Consider the following 21,252-nt stretch of genomic DNA (forward strand, 5'->3'; position numbering starts at 1 on the left):
TTTTTTGAGAGAAAGAGGCAGTGAGAAAGGGGGACAGAGGATCTGAAGCAGGCTCTGCACTAAGAGGAGAAAGCCCAGTGCAGGGCTTGAACTCATAAACTGTGATATCATGACCTGAGCCGAAGGCAGACGCTCAAGACTGAGCCACTCAGGTGCCCCTGAATTTCATACTTACAAGTTTAGCGTTGTATTGCCACTTAAATTGGGCCATCCACTGAAGACGTGCAGGACTGCCATGGAAGCGCTGTAAGAGGTGAAAACTGTGTGAGAAGAGCCAGAGATGCAGAAACATTTCTCAGTAGTGTGATTAGCACCTTCTTTATTCTGATTCCCCAAATGTGTTGGAGAAGTGACGGAAAATTTTTCAGATAGTGTATTTGGAATGATACTATAAACACACTTAGAATGAGATGATGAGGTCTATTTGAAAAGACCAGCACACTGATTCAGTGTCAGGAGTTATTGGCTATCCTGCTAGTATACAAGATTGGATAGTTTTGAGGGATAGGAAAGCAGAGGTCAGGCTCTTCAGAGCAAAGGGAGATAGTTGCAGAAAACATAGTATGCCAAAGTGAGTGAATGTGGAAATGAGAAAAGAAAGCAAATGGGTGGGAAGAAATTGAATTTACCTACAATGGAATAACAAAGTAGGAGAGTAGATTAGAATTTAAAAACAACAAGAAGAAAAACAATAGCAAGAACAACAGGGATTTAATGCTAAAAAATGATTATTAAGACTTTACATGAGGGGTACCTGGCTGGCTCAGTTGGTAGACCATGTGACTCTTGATCTCAGGGTTGTGAGTTTAAGCCCCATGTTGGGCATGGAGCCTACTTAAAAAAAAAAAAAAAAAAAAGGCATGAGGTGCCAAGTCTTTATGCAGCAAGCTCAAGGCTCTGCTGTTTTACAAAGTAAAGAGACCTGTTGAAGGGAATGAGCAGAAGAATGTCTTCTCAGGAAAATGAGACGGGTTTTTGTGTGTTTGAATCCAGAGTCAGTCATCTGGGAAGTTTTTCCTGAGCATCTTTTCGTGTGTTCCATCTTTAGTCTCTCATTTAGCATATGCTACTGGGGGTGCCTGTGTGGCTTAGTTAAGCATCCGACTTAAATTCAGGTCATGATCTCACAGTTCATGGGTTTGAGCCCCACGTCGGGCTCTGTGCTGACTGCCAGCTCAGAGCCTGGAGACTGTTTCAGATTCTGTATCTCCCTCTCTCTCTCTCTGAACCTCCCCTCCTCATGCTGTCTCTTCTCTCCCTCTCTCTCTCTCTCTCAGAAATAAATAAAACATTTAAAAATTTTAGAATATGCTTCTGTTTATTTCTTGGGTCCATTGCTCTTTAAAATATTTCTCACCTTTAAGGAACACCTCTCCATTGTGTTCCTCAGACTGACATCAAGACTCTAGAGGGAAGCCTTTCCTTCATTTGGGTTCGTTTCTGTTTTTAAGAGAAACCAGATGCCCACCTAGGCTTTACTCTTGTTTTAGNTCCTTCCTTCCTTCCTTCCTTCCCATCCCAGCGAAAACTTTGGTATACAAATAGGCACAGTCTGTCAGAACTTGAGTTATTTGTAGCTTCTTCATAAAAGCTCTTGTGTCATTTTTATGTATACATTCATAATAAAGCTTAAATATTAAGATTTCACTTGGCTAAAGGAAAGGAAGTTCATGAAGCTCCATATTATATACACCCTCCCTTGACATAAATTCTTTGAGGGCTGGGACCTTGTCTGTCTTGTGTCCCTACCACCTTGTGCATCCTACTGGTTCTCTTAGTCTGGAGAACCCTAGTACAGCCTCACACAAAACAAGTGCTCCAGTCCTTTCAGCTGCATAAATGAATACAAAGTGGAACTCAGTATAATGCATACCGATCTTAAATCCCAGCTAAGGAGAATTAGAATTTCTTCATTTGAGTGGTAGTTTATATATCCTAGTAGAGATGTTTTTCTTTTTTGGCGGGGGAAGGAGTGGCGGGGAGGGGNAGCAGGAACTCAGGAACGTGTATTGATTGAAATTTTGTGCACAAGAACAAATCAGGAAATTCGAGAAATTGTCAGATGTTATCAATCAGAATTTGGACGAGACCTTGAAAAGGACGTTAGATCAGATACATCAGGACATTTTGAACGTTTACTTGTATCCATGTGCCAGGGAAATCGTGATGAGAACCAGAATGTTAATCACCAGTTGGCTCAGGAAGATGCTCAACATCTCTATCAAGCTGGTGAGGGGAGACTGGGGACAGATGAATCTTGCTTTAACATGATTCTTGCCACAAGAAGCTTTCCTCAGCTAAAAGCTACCATGGAGGCTTATTCCAGGGTAGGAGCTTTTCTTTTGAAGATTTGGCTTGTGTGTGTGTGTGTGTGTGTGTGTCTGTGTTTAATTACATCCAAGTTATTTAGCATATAGTGCAACAGTGATTTCAGGAGTAGATTTCTTTCTGCCCCTTAACCCATTTAGCCCATGCCCCCATCCCACAACCCCTCCAGTAAACCCTCTGTTTGTTCTCCATATTTAAGAATCTCTTATGTTTTTGTCCCCCTCCTGTTTTTATATTATTTTTGCTTCCCTTCCCTTCTGTTCATCTGTTTTGTATCTTAAAGTCCTCATAGGAGTACAGTCATATGATATTTGTCATTCTCTGACTAATTTCGCTTAGCATGATACCCTTTCCTCTATCCAGGTAGTTGCAGATGGTAAGATTTCATTCTTTTTGATTGCTGAGTAATACTCTGTTATATGTATATACCACATCTTCTTCATCCATTCATCTCTCGGTGGACCTTTGGGCTCTTTCCATACTTTGGCTGTTGTTGATAGCCAACAACTATCAACAACAACATTGTCCCATTGAAACAGCACACGTTTATCCCTTGGATAAATACCTAGTAGTGCAATTGCTGGGGCTTCTGTTTTTAAGTTGTGAAAATATTTTAGCCCCTGTGTTTTTTGTTTGCAGATGGCTAATCGTGACTTGATAAGTAGTGTTGCCCGTGAATTTTCCGGAAATGTTGAAAGTGGTTTGAAGACCATCTGTAAGATACTTTTATGTTTTGTTTTGTTTTGTTTGTAAATGAATGGGGCTTTGACTAGTTGTTCCCATTGAGTGACCTGGGAATCTGCTTAGGCAGAGGCTGAGCTAATCCTTATATTTTACATACAATTCCTTATGAATGGTGGTGGTGTGATCAAATAGGGTTGTTTTGGAATTAGTTGGTCTTTATTCTGTATGCCCTTCATGAGGATTAAGCAGGAATATACAGTAGATGTAGCAGTTCCGTTAAAGTGAATAGGAAAACCCTAAGGAACTACAAGTGACACCACACAAAGTGTCATTTTGAGCTCCCAGAAACATCTTTCAAATACTCAATCCAAAGACACGCTTTACCCTTTTGAAATCAAAAAGCTAGTTTCTAGTGTTCTTTGAGATATCCGATGAAATGGAAATTTAATTCTCCTGGAGAATGTATGACTAAAGAGAGTGTTAGTAACACACGTGTATTAGCAATTGAGTGTCTTACATATATTGCTGTAGTAATTATAGCTAAAGTAATAATGTACAGTTAGTATAGCTCTACCATTTGCAGGAAAAGACTTTGCTAAGTTAATTTTCCTAAGAGAAAATGTGTCAGATTTATTCTCATCCTCAGATCTTGCCTCAAACCTGTTTTCTTTTTCATACCAGAATGTATCTCCTATCCTTCTGTCAGCCAAATGATAATATTTTACTTGTAGAATTCAGAGTTCAGTCATTATTCTTTTTTAAGTAAGATATTATTGGGCACAGCTGCTATAGATGTTCTCCCTTGAAGGGAAAAAATGTAAAGAGTGTAAGCTGCTGCATCTATAGAAAGAAGATGGGATTTATTGGCTAGAGGGAATCCTCTAAAATTGAGGGTAGCCTATCTGATGTGGCTAGAAAGATAGGTGGATTCTGAGAAAAATCAAGAGGGAGACCATCACCTCAGATTTCTCACATAATTATAGGGAAAATGATCAAAGGCAGGCTAGAAGTTATAAATGAAGCTGGAGCATGGATACCTTAGTCAAGGCATCATTTGTGAGAAGTATCTCTAACTTGCAGTGCAGTGTGCCCTGAACCGCTCTGCCTTCTTTGCTGAGAGGCTCTACTGTTCTATGAAAGGTGCCGGCACAGATGACTCTACCCTGGTCAGGATTGTGGTCACTCGAAGTGAGGTGAGGCTTTTTTTTTTTTTTGTCTGATCTTCCTTGATTTTGAATGTTAATTTCCTGAATTTTCCTCAGCAGGGTGTCAGTCCCTCAGGAATGTTAAAGAAAGAGTTCCTTTGTCACTACTGGTAGAGGCTGTATAAAGCACAGCTTTCATTCTCCTCATGCCATGAGAGAGGCTTGAGTTGGTGAAACAGACCACTGTGTCTCAGTGTAGCCAGTGCCAAGAATTTTTCCTACTTGAGAAGGTCTGCGTAGAATACTGTTTTATTTCAAGTTGTAAAATGTTTATCTTTTCGTTTTCATTTTGCTAATGTAAAAAATTATATAAAAGATTAATCCTATTGGATAATAAAATTCTTGACAAATAGCTTTTAATTATAAAATAACTTTTAAGTTTACCTTTATCTCTTTATCTAAATGTACCTCAAATGTTTTCCTTTCTTCGACTTTGTATATTTATTAGAGTTCTTTCTTAATTGAAAGAAAACACATGCCACTAAATTATACTAGAGAAGGTAAATCATTTTTAAAAAGACAACCGTTCTATGGCTTTTTTAAAAAAAGTGTGTGTTTGTATTTAGACCTAAATTTTTTAAGCGTGATCTTTTCTTTAAATTGTAATAAAATATATGTAACATAAAACTTACCATTTTAATCGTTTTAAAGTGTACATTCCAGTGGCATTACGTACATTCACATTGTTATACAACCATTACCACCACAACTTTTTCACCTTGCAAAACTGAAAATCCACACTCATATTAAACAATAATTCACCATCCTCCTTTCTCCCCAGCTCCTGCCAACCACCAACCACCATTCTATTTTCACTTTCTAGGAGTTTGACTACCCTAGGTACCTTGTACAAGTGGAATCATACAGTATTTATCCATTTGTGACTGGCTGCTTTCACATTAGCATAACATTTTCAAGGTTCATCCATGTTGTAGCATGTGTCAGAACTTCTTCCCTTTTTAAGGCTGACTAGTATTCTGTTGTATGTACACACGACCTTCTGTTTATTCATCTGTCACCTGTTAACAGGTGGCTTCCACCTTTGGCTATTGTGAACACTGGTATACAAATATTTGCTGAGTCTTTGCTTTCACTTTTGTGTACATACCTGAAAGTGGAACTGCTGTATCATATGGTAGTTCTATTTTACTTTTTGAGGAATCACCATATCTTTTTCTATATCCACTGCACTGTTTTACATTCCTACCAGCAATGCACAAGGGTTCCAATTTCTCTACATCCTTGCCAACACTTCGTATTTTCTGTTTTTGATAATAACCATCCTATCAAATGGTTTTATTATTTTTTAAATGGCTTTTAAATCAATATTTTTGGGATAATAGATGAGACTTGTACCACCCTTATTCAATATTATTACAGAACAGTAAATTAGCTCTTCACTCGGTGATGCTAGCAGTGGTATAAATGCTAGCTGTCAAATGTCAGTCACTTGGTTTTTTTTTTCTCTCTGCTTTGATTGTAATTATATTCTTTTCACTATTAAAGAATAATTCTAATAAATACCAGTTTTCTCTTAACAGCTTTTTTCTAACATCAAAAATATTATCTCTTGCATGCAGATTGATCTTGTACAAATAAAACAGATGTTCAAACAGATGTATCAGAAGACCCTGAGCACAATGATTGCAAGTGACACAAGTGGCGATTACCGAAGGCTTCTGCTGGCCATTGTGGGCCAGTAGGAGGGATTTTTAAATAAATGAAGCTCTTCACAGCATATCCTTCAAAGCAGTGGCTGATCTGTATGCAGCAATATCAACCATCACCAAACCAAAAGAGCTTTATACTAAGGGTTGTGCCAGGGTATTGTGCTTGGTTTGCACATGTGGCTATTGCCTTAATTCCAATGTTATTTTTTTCTCTAATACAATCAGTATGAAGCCATATCACAATGATGTAGTAATAACGAATGTCTGTAAGGCATAATTCTCACTGTTCTTATTCTAATCAAGATCCCAAATTAAATAAAAATCACAGCAGTCTCTAATTCTGTGTAATAATGCTGAATAAAAAAAAGTTGCTGAAATTCTGCCTTCCAAAGCCCTTTAAGTCCATTGGACAGTTATAGTTGGTAGTATATCAAAACTATATTTTTAAAAAATTCAGCTCTTTTGGCCTAGAAGAGTAACTTGCATCTTATTTTACATAATTTGGTATTAGTCTATATTTATAAATACCAAGCTTTCCACAGAGAGAATAGATGAGTATTGCCTGTAACAACTTTTTAAAAGGGGATTATATGTTTATATGCATAAAATATATAGCCTACTTGTTTTGTCTACTAAAACTCCCTAAAGATCTTTATTGGCCCTTGGTTTTTTTAAAAAAATTTATGAAAGTCTAAATATTGTAATTTAATCATGATTCAAGAAAGTGAAGCTTCACATTAGGAGGTGTTCAGTTAATGAGTGAAAGAAGCTTAAAGCATCGCTGGGAAAATAAATGCTAGCAGTTCAGAGAAGTGTTCAGGAGCTCAGTTAGTGGTATAGCAGGATGATTGCAACACCCATTGGTTTACCCCCAGTACTGAGTAATTACTTACTGAGTATATTGAGCATTATTATAATAGGTAGTTAGGAGAAATACAAAGGAAGGAGCTTTGTAATATACTGGGGGTTCTAAATAAAAATTAAAATACCAAAAAAGGGCAAATGTTAGATTATAACTTCTCTTGAGGATGAGAACCTTATTTGATCTTTGTGTGAATTTCCCTGGCACAAAGCAGAAATTTAATACAGATTTGATGAATGATTGTGTGAAGAACTAAGAAAAATTGTAAATAGCAGTTATAATTCAGTGGACAGTTTTGTGTAAATACCAAGGGGCATATAAAGGGCCATAAGTTACAACCTAATTCTTAGACCTATGTACAAACTGTGGTGTAAGGCAAGATACATGAGTAGAAGGAAAATGGGTTAAGATGGCTGTTAATTACTTTTTAAAAAAGTATCATTGAGGATTGCCTAGGTGGCTCAGTCAGTTAAACATCCAACTCTTGATTTCTACTCAGGCCATCGTCTCCTGTTTCGTGGGATTGAGCCCCACATGGGGCTCAGGACTGATAGCATGGAGTCTGCTTGGAATTCTCTCTCCACACCTTCCCTGCTTGCACTCATTCTCTCCCTCTCTCTCTCTCAAAAATATATAAACAAATTTTAAAACTATCATTGAAAAAGTTCAGTTTTGATATAGGTTTTAAAAAAGTAACAGTAAAGAGAATTTGGTAAAGAGAAATTGGGGTAAGGTATTAAGGAAAGAAAAGAGCAATAACAAATTTTTAAACTATGAAAATTGAGATATAATTCACATACCGTTCACCTTTTTAAAGTGTACAACTCAGTGGTTTTTAGCATATTCACAAATTTGTGCAATCATCACCATAATCAATTTTGAACATTCTCATCACCCGAAAAGAAACTTTATACTTATCAGTAGTCACTCCTCATTTCCCCTCCTGTCCAGCCACTGGCAATCACTAATCTACTTTGTGTTTCTAGGGACTTGCCTATTTTGAACTTTTCATATGAATAGAATCCTTGAATATGTAGCCCTTCGTGTCTGGCCTCTTTCAATTAGCATACTGTTTTTAAGGCTCAACTGTGTTGTAGTTTGAATCAAACTTCATTCTGTTTTAAGGCTAAATAATCCACTGTAACAAGGATATACATTTTTTGTCCATCAGTAGATGGATATTTGGGGTTTTTTCACCTTTTGACTATGAATAATGTGTGAACATTTATGTACAACTTTTTATGTGGACACATGTTTTCAGTTCTCTTGGCTATGGAACTAGGAGTGGATTTGCTGAATCATATACTATCTTTATATTTGGCTTTCTGAGGATCTGCCAAACTGTTTTCCAAAGAGCTGCACCATTTTACAATCCTAGCAGCAGTCACCTCACTTTCCAGATTTTTGCCCATAAATTTCTCTTCATCCTTACCAATACTATATTAATCTGTCTCTTTGATTATAGCTATCCTAGGGGATATGAAGTGACCTCTCCTAGTGGCTTTGATGTGCATTTCTCTTTCTTGTGCTCATTGGCTGTTTGCATATCTTCTTGGGAAAAATGTTTTCTAATACTTTGTCCATCTTAAAATTGGGTTATTTATATATTCTGTGTAGTAGACCCTTATTAGATATGATTTGATTTTGTATGCTTTTATGAAAAGGTCAGTTTAGGTTCAACCACAAGAGGAGACACAAGAGAGGCTCAAGAAAACAATTTATTATTTTCAAACATCTTAGAGACAAAAGGCACTGCACACCCACGGCCACGTCTCAGAGAGACCACGGTGGTCAGGAGGCCAGGGTGGTGAGGGGGCAGGGGAAGGCTGCTTAGGCCATAATCTTTATTGGGGTTTCTGAGGGAAAAGCAAAGCAGGACAGGACAAATAGTTCAGTATTGGCTAGTTTGAATAATTTTGGTAATCTTTGAGCTACATGTGTGGTCTCTAGTGTCCTCTTAGTCCTCTTACCTGTCCCTAAGATAATTAAGATAGAGGAATATTGCCTCTTTGGTACAGGACCAGAAGTAGGAGGCAGGGCTCTGGATTGATTAGTTTGCATATCAAAGGCATGCTCCTAGCTGTGGCCTTTGCTTTCTCTAAAAGGGCTAACCAGGGAGAAGGCAGTCACTCCCCAGTCAGAAAAGTTTTTTAAGATAAAAAACATAATACACAAAAAATGACATACTGACACAATAGAGATTTACAAAGATTTTCTCCTATGGACTGCCTTTTTGCTTTTTTTTTTAACTTTTTTTAAGTAATCTCTACACCCAACATGGGGTTCAAATTCATGACCCCAACATCAAGAGTTGCATGCTCTACAGACTGAACCTGCCAGGTGCCCCCTTTTTACCTTCTTCCTGGTGTTCTTTGATGCACAAAACTTTAAAATTCTGATTCCAGTTTTTCTGTTCTTTGGTCGCTTGTACTTTTGATGTCTAAAAAACAATCGTCTAATGCAAGGTTAACGTGACTTACCCCTATGTTCTCTCTTCTAATATTTTAATGTTTTTAGCTCTTACATTTATGTATTAGTTCATTTTTATATATGGTGTAAAGGTATCCAACTTCTTCCTTTTACATTTTGATATATGGTTACCCCACCATCATTTGTTGTAAAGACCTTTCTTTCCCCATTGAATTGTCATTGCACTCTTGTTTTAATTCTGAACTCTCAGTTGTATTCCATTTGTCTATATGTTTATCCTTATGCCTTGATTAAGCTATACTTAATACTTGATAATTGTAGCTTTGTAGTAAGTTAGAAATTGGGAAGTGTGAGTCTTCCAACTATGTTCTTTTTCAACAGTGTGTTTGCTATTCTGTCTCCTTTGCATTTCCATGCGAATTTTATTTTATTTTTAAAATTTTTAATGTTTATTTTTGAGAGAGAGTGTAAGCAGGGGAAGGGCAGAGAGAAAGAGGGAGATACAGAAGCTGAAGCAGGTTACAGGCTCTGATCTGTCAGCACAGGGCCCAACGCGGGGCTCGAACCCACAAGTTGTGAGATCATGACCCAAGACGAAGTTGGATGCTTAATCAACTAAGCCACCCAGGTGCCCCTCCATATGAATTTTATTTTATTTTTTTTTATATTTTATTTATTTTTGAGAGATAGATAGAGACAGCACGAGCAGGGGAGGGTCAGAGAGAGAGGGAGACACAGAATCTGAAGCAGGCTCCAGGCTCTGAGCTAGCTGTCAGCACAGAGCCCAATGCAGGGCTCGAGCCCACAAACCGTGAGATCATGACCTGAGCTGAAGTCAGACGCTTAACCGACTGAGCCACCCAGGCGCCCCCATACGAATTTTAGAATCAGTTTCTCCACTTCTGCAAAATATCCATCTGGGATGTTGATAGTGATTACTTAGACTTTGTAAATCAATTTGAGGATGAGCAGTACATTTGATTGTATTAATGAATGTCAGAAATAAATGGACTGGAAATAGCAGATTCACTGATTAGAAACCAGCCCTTTGCGGTAATAAGAATTTGTTGGGATAGTGGATCATTTAGTGGAGGTCTTTGAAACCCAAACTAAAGAGTTTGAATTTTATTAGATGATAGAGCTTTTTTTGCCCCCAAATTGGTTTGTGTATGTAGATGACCTAATTCTGATTCTCAGTACTACTGTATTTTCTATAGCACTAAAAAGGGCCTTATCCATGTTTTTTTGTGAAGTTGATGTTTTAAATCAGTAAAAAAAAAAAAAAATTGAATGCCTTTCCTTATAAGGATTGTAGAAAATTCAGAGTGGTCATTGCTGAGCAGTCCAGGAGAATAAAAGAACTATAACACAATGTTTTGACCTTAGGCATTCTACAGTCTAGTGACGAGGTTAATTGTGTTTCAGGAAGTGACAACTGTTACTCTTTCTTGCCTTGGCATCATGAGTGATCTAGGACAGTTCCCTAGCAAAGACCTGGTCCTAACCTTTGCTTATTATGTAAAAAAGTATTTCATATGCAAGGTAGGATGGCTATCTCAGCACAAATTCATTCAGACCCCTCACCTGGGAAAAAAATCCAGAGAGAATTGATTTACTCAGTAGTTTCATAGGTCTATTTTTTTTTATTACTAATAACACTGCAACCTTTAAAAGATCTTTTTTTCTCAATTTTTATAATTTTAATGTTTATAGCGGAAATAAAGTTTCTTTTTAAAAATTGGCTCTGGTAATTTTGTATCCTAAGAAGTTTCCAATGAGAGTAGTATGTGTGTGTGTATAGTTTAATAAGTTTTGAAATAATTTTAAATGTACAGGAAAGTTGCCAAAACAGTGCAAAGAATTTCCATGTCTTCCCCAGATTCTCATATAGTTCATATCTTATTGCTTCATTGATCACTTTGTGTATATGTGCATATGCATACATTCCTTATTATTAGGTATTTTCTGGACATTTTGAGGGTGGATAAAGCAAACTACAGACTTGATTTCCCATTATTCCTAAACACTCGTGTCTTTTCCTCTAAATAGGGACAGTCTCATATAAAAGCAAACAAACTTCCCTATTAGGGAATCAGTTTTGGTACACTACCATCCCATCCATTGAGCCCATTCAAATTTTGCCCATCGTCACAACGATGTCTCTTTTCTGGTCTAAAATACTATATAGGAATACATATTGCATTTAGTTGGCGTGTATCTTCAGACTCCTTTAATTTGGAATAGTTCCCAGTCTTTCGTGTCTTTGACAGCTTTAAAGAGGACAGCACTTATTTTCAAGAGGGTGGCTTAAAACCGGAGTCTGCTTTGCTTTTCTCAGTCTCCTCAGGAGGCATGCAATGTAGACTCCTCCCAACCCTGGTGATGTTAACCTTAACCGCATGATATTGTTGGTTTCATTTCATGATTTCCCCTTTGATTAGTATTCCAAAATCATGCCAATATCCTCTTCTCGTCAAACCTCTCACCAACTTTAGCGTCCACCTCTATAGTGGGTGCCAAATGGTAATTCTCTATTTCTCATTTCCTTATTGGGCTGGCATGCTGTTAGCAGCTTTCTTTTCTTTTCTCTCCATTTATTTATACCAATGTGAACTTGTGTATTCCTACTTTACTCAATGGACTGTAATCCATTATTATCATTTACTTTTTAAAATAATTGTCACCTGCGTTTTTCATGGAGAAAGATTTAAATGACCTGTTTTCAAAACCGTGTAATAAAGGCTTTTATCTTTAAATTTCCTCTTGGTTTTCCAACTATTTATGTACGGATACTGAAAAAAAAAAAAAAAGGTTGAGAAAACAAAATCCAAAGTTAGAAAACGTTGCACTTAAAGTCAGGCAAAGCGGCACCGGCGAATATAGCGACGGAAACTGCCGCTCAGGCGCATAGTTCCTGGAGCGCAGGCGCAGAAACTCACCTTGCCAACAGCGGTTTCCCTACCAGAAACCATTATCGCGAGTCTTGGGATAAACTTGTGGAGAATGCCAGAACTAAGTTCTCGCGAGAGGTAATCGGTTGCTATAGTTGCGGGTAACGCAATTGCGGCTGCCTCAGGTAAGACGGCTCTCATTCCTCCGAAAACCCTCTGCCCTTCGTCTCCCCTCCGTGGCCCTGCGACCACACCCCGTTACCTTAATCTCTTCTCTTCAGCTGCAGCCAGAGTGAAACGCAGGACCGCATCCCAACACAGTGCACTCGGGTACAGACCTAAATGCCACCGGCCCTCCCAGGCGCGGAAGCTCCCACTAACCCCAGACCTTCCCACCTGAAGCCAGGTTTAGACCCCCTTCCGGCTTTGCGCGAGGTCCCCGCAATAATCGGGCGCTACACTTCCGTCCCCAGACCACATCCGTCGCATGGTTTCCTTCATCAAACCTTTTCTGATTTGACAGTTACCTTGCATTTTCTTAGGTGCGATATGACAAAAAGTGTATGCCTCCTGGGGGCAACAGGAGCGTCTCCCGCCCCCCACCCCAACCGCCCTCCACTGACTGCGCTGACCATAACTTGTAACTAGCCAGATCTCCTGCAGTCATTATTCAGTAAATACGCCTCTAAGACACGGCATAGTGTCGGGCACTCAGGGAGGGACTGTAAATATGAGAAATTCCTTGTATGTAAGGGATTAATTGAGCATTTAGGAAAAGCAGTGCGTACTAATAATATCACTTGTGCGGTGCTTCATAGGTTAAGCAGTTTTAGTGGATATTCACAACAAATGTGAACCATCAGGAGTTAAATTATCTCTTTCACAGAAGGTGAAACTGAGGCTCAGAGAAATTAGGCTTTTGTCCAAGGTCCGGATAGTGACGGCTTGTAATACTATTGGAAAGAAGAAAACTGATATAAAAGGTCATTTTCAAATGTGAACTTGATAGGAAAATTGTCAGGGTCACTTAGGCAATGATTGAGCCTGAAGACATGGTGAGATGTTTTGATGACTGAAGGTTGAGGGAGTAGCTGAGAAGAGGCAGAATCATTATAAAGCCTGGGGACGCTAGGTAGCTCCTTTTTTGTACCACCACTCCTAGACAGAGCATAGTATGTTCTCAGTAAACATTTGAATTCCTTAAGTTCCGCTTTGAATTGAGTTGGAAAATCTTATGCATATCCAATTTATTTTTGAAATTGTGTCCTTAATGTTGTAAAATAATTTAAAAATATCTTTTACTAAATAAGACATATGTCAGGACTTTTGCTAATGGACTAGCCGTTATTCCACGTGGCTGTTTCTTTCCTGTTCTCAAAGTATATTTTTGTAAAAGTGNCATACCTACCCTCTATGTCTTGTGATGATTTGTGCTTATGAGTTAGTTACATGCATAAGGATCATTTTAGCACTAACTGGTACAATCCTCCCTGTGAACAGCTCTGTAAAACACTGCCTATCTAGCTGGAAAGGTTGAAAAGGGCACAAAACAATGCTGGACTATGGCATTTTCCTAGGTTATCCCCTAGTATTGATGATGATATAATATGGGTACTTCTACGGCTATGGTACTTGAGGGGAAAGGTTAATTCACTATTTTTACAGAGACCAAAGAAGACCAGAGGGACTTTGCCCAAGTGCTGATATGGAGCCGGTGTCATCAACAGGCAGACCTGTGCAGATCACTGTGACAGATGGATATGACTTGGTAATGTCATTTTTGGAAATCAGAGAAGGCCTTAGTTTATTCGTTCTTCTTGAAAGTACATTTGTCTTTGAGTTCAGGTTTCCCTGTCAAACATGCAGGTTGGGGGAAGATGTGTTGGGAACACCAGTGGGAGAAAATGGTTTTGCACACTCCTATAACACCTGACCAGCTGGTCTTAACATTGCACTGGTACTTCTTTCTCAGTTTTCCTTTTTGTTCAACTGTATAATCAGCAGGTCATATCACTATGTGCATAAAATAACTGGCAATATGAATATTAAATTTAACTGGTGAAAACGTGCTGTTTTCGTAGAGACCAGGTCTTTTCTTCTGAAAAAGATCTGAATTCGTCCAGAGTTTCTCTTGTGATTAATTTCCTTTGGTGAATTTAAATAATAAAACTACAATATGAGGTAACTAAAAATTACAAAAATAATGAAATGGCAGATATTCATTCATTCACTGTTATGAAGTCAAAAGCTCATTGCAAAACAGGATGTAATGAGTGATGTTCTACATTGTTTTAAAAGATATGTATAAAAGATGTATGTATAAATGTCCATATTTGTATATATACATACATGCATATATATTCACTGGAAAGCACTAGAAAATTTATTCTAAAGTGTTAATAGTGCTTACATACTAGAATGAAATTACAGGTAATTTGTTTTCCTATGTGCTTTTCTCACCTTTTCAAATGTTTTACAGTATACTTTTATAATCATGTAAACACAAGAAAAGTTATTTTTAAAAGCTCCAACATAAAAGCATTTCAATAGAATGTTGCAGTTAGCTACAACTAGATTTTTTAAATGCCTCTCTACCTACCTACCCTTTTTGTATATGTGATATAGTTTGTTAGGAAAACCTGGAAAATGCTAGTTAGGTCAAGTCAAAATAAGTTGCGAGATGTATAGCAAAATTCTCTATTTGAGTATAATTGTAAAGTGGCATCCTTCTGTCAACAGAAAGGTTTTAAAGGAGATACTCCAGTTACTTTTATTCGTTCAGAATTCAATCAAGTGGTTCTGGGAGACTCTGCAAAAGTTGCGGTTTCTCCAGAAGGAACTGCAAAATACAACTTCACTAGCAGCTTTGAGTTCAATCCTGAAGGAGGAATTACTTTGGATGACCTCGCCCACAAACCTGTGTTCTGTAAGTCCTTGTGGTACTAAAAATGTTATGTAGGTTATAAGGAGGTTCCGGGGTATTTAGTAGCTGTTTTGGGGGGAAATGAACACACCTTACATTCTTAATCTAGGAATAATGCGTTACACTTTGAGTCCTAGCTGCTTTTTGGCAGCAGTCTCCATGGCCTGCTAATTCTAATCAGTTTCTATCAAAGACCTTTTGACATTTGACTGAACTTTGCAGCCCTTATCGCCTAAGCTGGGTTGAGAGCTTTTACTAAATATTCCTATATTTAGGGTTGCCAGATTTAGAAAAGAAAAAAAAAACCCGAAAAACAAAATTTGGGATATACTTATATTAAAAAATTATCCATTGGTTATCTGAAATTCAAATTTAATTAGGCATCTTGTGGGGCACCTGGGCAGCTCAATCGGTTAAGCATCTAAGTCTTGATTTCAGCACAGGCCATGATCTCACAGTTTGTGATATTGAGCCCCATTTTGGGTTTCATGCTGAAGCCTAGCAAGGAGTCTAATTGGGATGCTGTCTTCCCTGTTTTCTGCCCCTCCTCCCACTTGTGCATGAACCCTCTCTTTCGAAATGAATAAATAAACTTAAAAAAACAAAACAAAACTGGACATCTTGTATTTTACCTGGTAATCTTATCTGTACTTCTGTACACAGTACTTCTGTATACTTTTTTTGAAATTCAGGTTTGTATCTTATTTATTTCAGAATTTCTAGCTCCTATAAATATATAGGACATAAAAGGGCTCAAAAAGTGTTGAATGAATTAATGGATATATGATTTCTGTATCCACACACTTTTACAGTTTCTGAGTACACAGTATTATCTAGGGCTACTCTGTTCTTATACCTGTATACTAGTTTTAAGGCTTTTTTTAAAAAAAAAAAACCTATACTCTTAATTTTTGTTTTGTTATTTTTTTAGTGGCAGCCTCTCCTATGGTTCCTGCCAAAACAACAGATTCTAAGGTCTCAGACTTAGAAGAAGTGGGGCCTGGGAATTATAAAGTACTCTAGACTATTGCTTTCTTTTTTTTNCCGACTAAGCCACCCAGGCGCCCCTAGACTATTGCTTTCTAAACCTTTTTTTTCCATAAGAGTCACCTGAGGCTCTGGGAGAAACTAGTCTTCAGAGTCCCACCCTAGACCAATAAATTCGTGATTGCCCGGAGAGGAGCCCAGGAAGCTGCACGTAGGAACAAACATCTCAGGTGACTCTGGGAAGCACTGCTCCAGAAAAGTGATTCCTAGCTCTTGCCTAGCTGGAAATCAGTCACCCATGGAAGCATCCATCTGATCCACACTCTCTGACCACTTCCTTCTACTTCTTTCTCTGCTCTGTGCTTCTCTGTCACTCCCAACCTCAAATAGGAGTGTCAAATGTCCTAATTGCCTTTCTCCCTGACATGTTAAATGGGAAAAGCAGAACTGGAACGTTATTTTAAATGTGCCACTGAATTCATGAGAAAGAAAGGGCAAGCCCTTTGTTCTAGAAGCAAAGCAGGAACTGAGCCTGGAACTCTTTAACAGTTGCTATTGGTGTATGATGGTGTTGGGGGAGAAGACAGTACTCCAGAATCTTGGGGCTTGGGTTTTAATGCTCTTAGACAAAGACCTTGTGCCGCTATAGATGGGAGTTGAGACTGAGACTACCCCCTTTACCACAAGCCAAGACTCTCAAAAAGAAAAAGAAAGTCCATTCCCTATCAAATGTGTCTACCATTGGATAGATGAAAAAAGTCTTTCCTAATAAGTAGTAATCATTGGATTATGGTATTCATTAAATAACGTATATTTTCTTAAAACACACAAGGAACACTTATACAATAAAAATTGGCCAAATACTAGGCAATAAAGCAAGTCCTACCATATACCAAAGAATCAATGACATACAGACTAAGTTTTCTGAGTAAAATACAACAGTTAACAAAATTGGAAATCTATAACAAAAACAGAAAAAAAGAATCCATTTGGAAATTTTAAGACGTACTTAAGTATAACTCATGGGACAAAGGATAAATTATAAGAAAAACTGTAAAGCATTTAGTCAATTAATAGTAAAACACCAAATATCAAAACTTGTGGGATATAGCTAAAGTAATACTTAGAGATCATTTATGCTCTCAAGTGCGGTCATTAGCAATCAAAAAGAATTTAATACAGAACCTCTGGAGTATATATACTTTCCCCTATTCCTCTCACTAAAGACAGGTGCAAACCCTGGACTTTATATGTAAAACAAACACAAGGGACTCAAAGGGAGAGAGAAGAAGAAAACTTGAGGGGCGCCTGGGTGGCTCAGTCGGTTAAGTATCTGACTCAGCTCAGGTCATGATCTCATGGTTTGTGGGTTCAAGCCCTGTATCAGGCTCTGTGCTGACAGCTCAGAGGCTGGATCCTACTTTGGATTCTGTGTCTCCCTCTCTCTCTGCCCCTCTTCTGCTCATACTCTGTCTCTCTCTCTGTCTCAAAAATAAACATTTAAAAAAATTTTTAAGTCATGAGAAAAATGGTTTTAGTGAGCAATTGCAAACAATGAAAAAATAGAACTCAGCAGAGAAATAGGTCTTAGAAAGAAATAGAAGTTATAAGCCTGTTTCAGTCTGTGACTCCCTCTCTCTCTGACCCTCCCCTGCTCACGCTGTCTCTCTCTCTCTCTCCTAGAAATAAATAAAACGTTTAAAAAAAAATAGAAGTTATAAAGAAGAAATTAATAGAGATTTTAGATCAGAGGGATGCCTGGGTGGCTCATTCGCTTGAGCCTCCAGCTCTTGATTTCAGCTCAGGTCATGATCTCATGATTTGTGAGATCAATCCCTATGTCAGATTCTGTGCTGACAGCACAAAACCTGCTTAGGATTCCCTCTCCTTCTCTCTCTGGCCCTCCCTGACTCATTCTCTCTCTCTCTCTCTCTCAAAGTAAATAAATAGACTTTAAAAAACAAAGAAATTTTAGATCAGAAAAATACAATAACTTATGAAAAGCTCAGTGGATGGTCTCAACAGCAGAATGGAGGAGACAGAGGAAAGAGTCAGTGAATTGGGACATAGAACGATAGAAATATCCAATCTAATATAGAGGAACTAGTCTAAAAAGATAGGAACAGATGGGCTCCTGGGTGGCTCTGGTTGGTTAAGTGTCTGACTTCAGCCTAGGTCATGATCATGCTGTTCCTGAGTTCAAGCCCCTGTGTCTGTGCTGACAGCTCAGAGCCTGGAGTCTGTTTCAGATTCTGTGTCTCCATCTCTCTCTCTGCCCCCCCCCCCACTTGCGCTCTGTCTCTATCTCTCAAAAATAAATAAACATTAAAAAAATTTTTTTAAAGATGTGAACAGAGCCTCAGAAGCCTATGGCATTATCACAAAAGATCTAACACTGTCATCAGGGTCTTAGAAGGAGAGGGGAAAGAGGATGGGGCTGAAAAAGCATTCAAAGATGTAAAGCTTGAAAATTCCCCAAATTTTTGAGAGACATAAACCTACACATTCAAGAAGCTGATCAAACTCCCAGTAGGATAAAACCAAAGAAATGCATATTAAGAAACATAATTAATCTCCTGGAAACTAAAGACACAGAACAAAATCTGAAAACAGGAGGAAACAATTAGAATGACATCAGTTTATCATCAGAAACCATGGAGGCCCCCAAGGAATGGCATAATATTTTTAAAGTGATAAAAGAACTGTCACCCAGGATCCAATACCCAGAGAAAAGATATGAAGGGGAAATCAAGATCTCAGATGAAAGATGGCTGATGGAAGTTCTCTTAAGAGAACTGAAAATGATAAAAGAAAGAACCTAGGAATACCAGGAAGGAAGAAAATATGGTAAAAATTTGGATAAATTAAGCTTTCCTTCTCTTTGAGTTTTCTAAATTGTGTTTGACACTTGAAACAAGGTATAACACTGTCTGATGCAGTTCGAAAAGTATACTGAGAAAATATTTTAGGCGATTAAAAACAGCGAAGGCAAAGGGACAAAAGGGAGATAACATTTCTATATTTCATTCAAACCAATTAAATGACACCAGTAAGTAAGAAGTAATGTATATATAATGTAATTCCTAGAGAAATCACCAAAAAAGTATACAAATAGACACATTTAAATGTATTATACATAAAATGAAATTCTAAAGAATGTTCATGTAATCTACAGAAAAGCAGAAAAAAGAAAACAAAAAAGAGGACAAACAACCCCTAGCATACTTAAGCCTTAATATATTAATAATTACATTAAACATATCAAGAGATAGATTGCAGAATGGATTTAAACAAACACGACCTAACTATATGCTGTCTACAAGAAACTCAAAATATAACCATATAGTCAGGTAAGATGTAAAAGGATAGAGAAAGATGTATTATATGCACACTCATCAAAAAGTGGAAGTGACTATATTAGCATCATATAAAATAGACTTAGCAAAGTCGATAACCAGAGACAGATAAGTTCATTATATAATGATAAAAGAGTCAACCCACCAAGGAGACATAGCAATCCTAAATATGTATGCACCAAACAACAGAGCTGCAAAATATGTGAAGCAAAAACTGATAAAACTGAAAAGGGGTGTAGACAAATCCACAATTATAATTGGGGACATAAATTTCTGTCTCACAATTTATAGAATAAATAGATAGAAAATCAACAGACATAGGGCACATGGGTGGCCCAGTTGGTTAAGCATCTGACTTCGGCTCAGGTCATCATCTCACAGTTCATGGGTTCGAGCCCCACGTTAGGCTCTGTGCTGACAGCTCAGAGCCTGGAGCCTGTTCAGAGTCTGTGTTTCTCTCCCTCTTTGCCCCTCCCTGACTTCCACTCTGTCTCTCCCCTTCAAAAATAAATAAATAATAAAAAATCAACATGTATAGGAAAACTCAACAGCACCATTCGCCTACAAGATCTAATCAGTATTTATTGAACACTCAACAATAGCTGAGTATACATTATTTTCAAAAGCCACAGACCACATACCAAAATCATATTCTGGGTCATAAACGTAACCTCAATAAATTTAAATGAATTAAAATAATGTGTTTTCTGAAAATAACAGTATCAAGCTAGAGATCAATGATAGAGAATAGGAAATACTCCAAACTTGAAAACAAAAAGACACACGGGTTTTCTTTAATATTTTATTTATTTTTGAGAGAGAGAGAGAAAGAGCATGAGCAGGGGTGGGGCAGAGAGAGAGGGAGACACAGAATCTGAAGTAGGCTCCAGATGTCAGCACAAAGCCCAGTGCCAGGCTTGAACCCAAGAACCATGAGATCATGACCTGAGACAAAGTTGAATGCTTAACTGATTGAGCCCCCCAGCCCCCCAAGACACACTTCTAAATAATCCCTGGGTCAAAGAGGAAGTCTCAAGGGACATAAAAAAAGTACAATGTAACAAGTTTGCGGGACATAGCTAAAGCACTACTAAGAAAATTTATAACACTAAATGCATACATTAAAAAAGAGGAAAAGTCTCATATCAATAATCTAAAATGCCACTTTAAGGATTTAGGAAAAGAAGAGCAAAAATAACCAAAATCAAAGAGAAGGAAGAAAATAATAAAGACAAAAACATAAAGAAATGAAATGAAAAACAGAAACAAAAGGGAAAAAAATCAATGAAACAAGTAACATAACTGGTTATTTGAAAATAGCAAAACCTACAAACCTCTAGTAAGACTGACCAGAAGAAGGAGGTGGGGTGAAGAGAAGAGGCACTCCATGTTATCAGTATTAGAAATGAAATGGGATAACATCACAGTACAGATATTAAAAGAATAACAAAGAGATATTATGAACAACTCTACATACATAAAATTGACAACAAAATGGACCAGTTTTTTGAAAAACACAAACCACAATTCATCCTATAAATAAAGTTGCCCTGTCACTATCAAGGAAACTGAATTCATAATTTGAAATCTCCAGGACCAGGTAGTTTCATTGAAGAATTCTACCAAAAATTAAAATAATAACTAACACTAATTCCACACAATCTTCCAGAAAATAGAAGAGGAGGAAACACTTCAATTCATCTTATGGTGCTAGTGTTACACTGATACCTAAACTAGACAAAGACAGTACAAAAATAGAAAACTTAAGGCCAATATTTGTCATGAATATAGACACAAAAATCCTAACAAAATAATAGCAAATAGAATTGAGTAATATTTTAAAAAAGTTATACACCATGAACACAATGATATACACCCATATACACAATGAAATGGGATTGATTCCAGTATTTGAA

The 21,252-nt window shown here is 37.6% G+C and overlaps 2 protein-coding genes across 8 annotated transcripts in view; both read left to right on the forward strand.

Moving 5' to 3' along the window:
• The window catches only part of ANXA7 (annexin A7), a 25,912-nt gene extending 19,687 nt beyond the window's left edge, over positions 1-6,225 (forward strand). The window contains exons 10-13 of the mRNA XM_077778715.1: positions 2,157-2,327; positions 2,968-3,043; positions 4,093-4,205; positions 5,798-6,225. Of these exons, the coding sequence (XP_077634841.1) occupies positions 2,157-2,327; positions 2,968-3,043; positions 4,093-4,205; positions 5,798-5,920 (483 nt within the window). The 3' untranslated portion in view covers positions 5,921-6,225. The remainder of the gene's footprint in view (positions 1-2,156; positions 2,328-2,967; positions 3,044-4,092; positions 4,206-5,797) is intronic.
• Positions 6,226-12,211: 5,986 nt separating this feature from the next.
• Positions 12,212-21,252, forward strand: part of CFAP70 (cilia and flagella associated protein 70) — a 97,206-nt gene continuing 88,165 nt past the window's right edge. For 3 of the 7 annotated variants that reach the window (XM_077778539.1, XM_077778543.1, XM_077778541.1), the window contains exons 1-3: positions 12,324-12,400; positions 13,736-13,838; positions 14,810-14,996. In XM_077778539.1, the coding sequence (XP_077634665.1) occupies positions 13,776-13,838; positions 14,810-14,996 (250 nt within the window). In that variant the 5' untranslated portion in view covers positions 12,324-12,400; positions 13,736-13,775. Of the gene's footprint in view, positions 12,256-12,319; positions 12,401-13,735; positions 13,839-14,809; positions 14,997-21,252 lie in introns of those variants that run through there. The other 4 variants (XM_077778540.1, XR_013338653.1, XM_077778542.1 and 1 more) reach the window with 4 other exon arrangements.

This window comes from Crocuta crocuta, unplaced genomic scaffold, assembly GCF_008692635.1.
Source record: "Crocuta crocuta isolate KB4526 unplaced genomic scaffold, BGI_CrCroc_1.0 scaffold167, whole genome shotgun sequence".
Classification (NCBI taxonomy): Eukaryota; Metazoa; Chordata; class Mammalia; order Carnivora; family Hyaenidae; genus Crocuta; species Crocuta crocuta.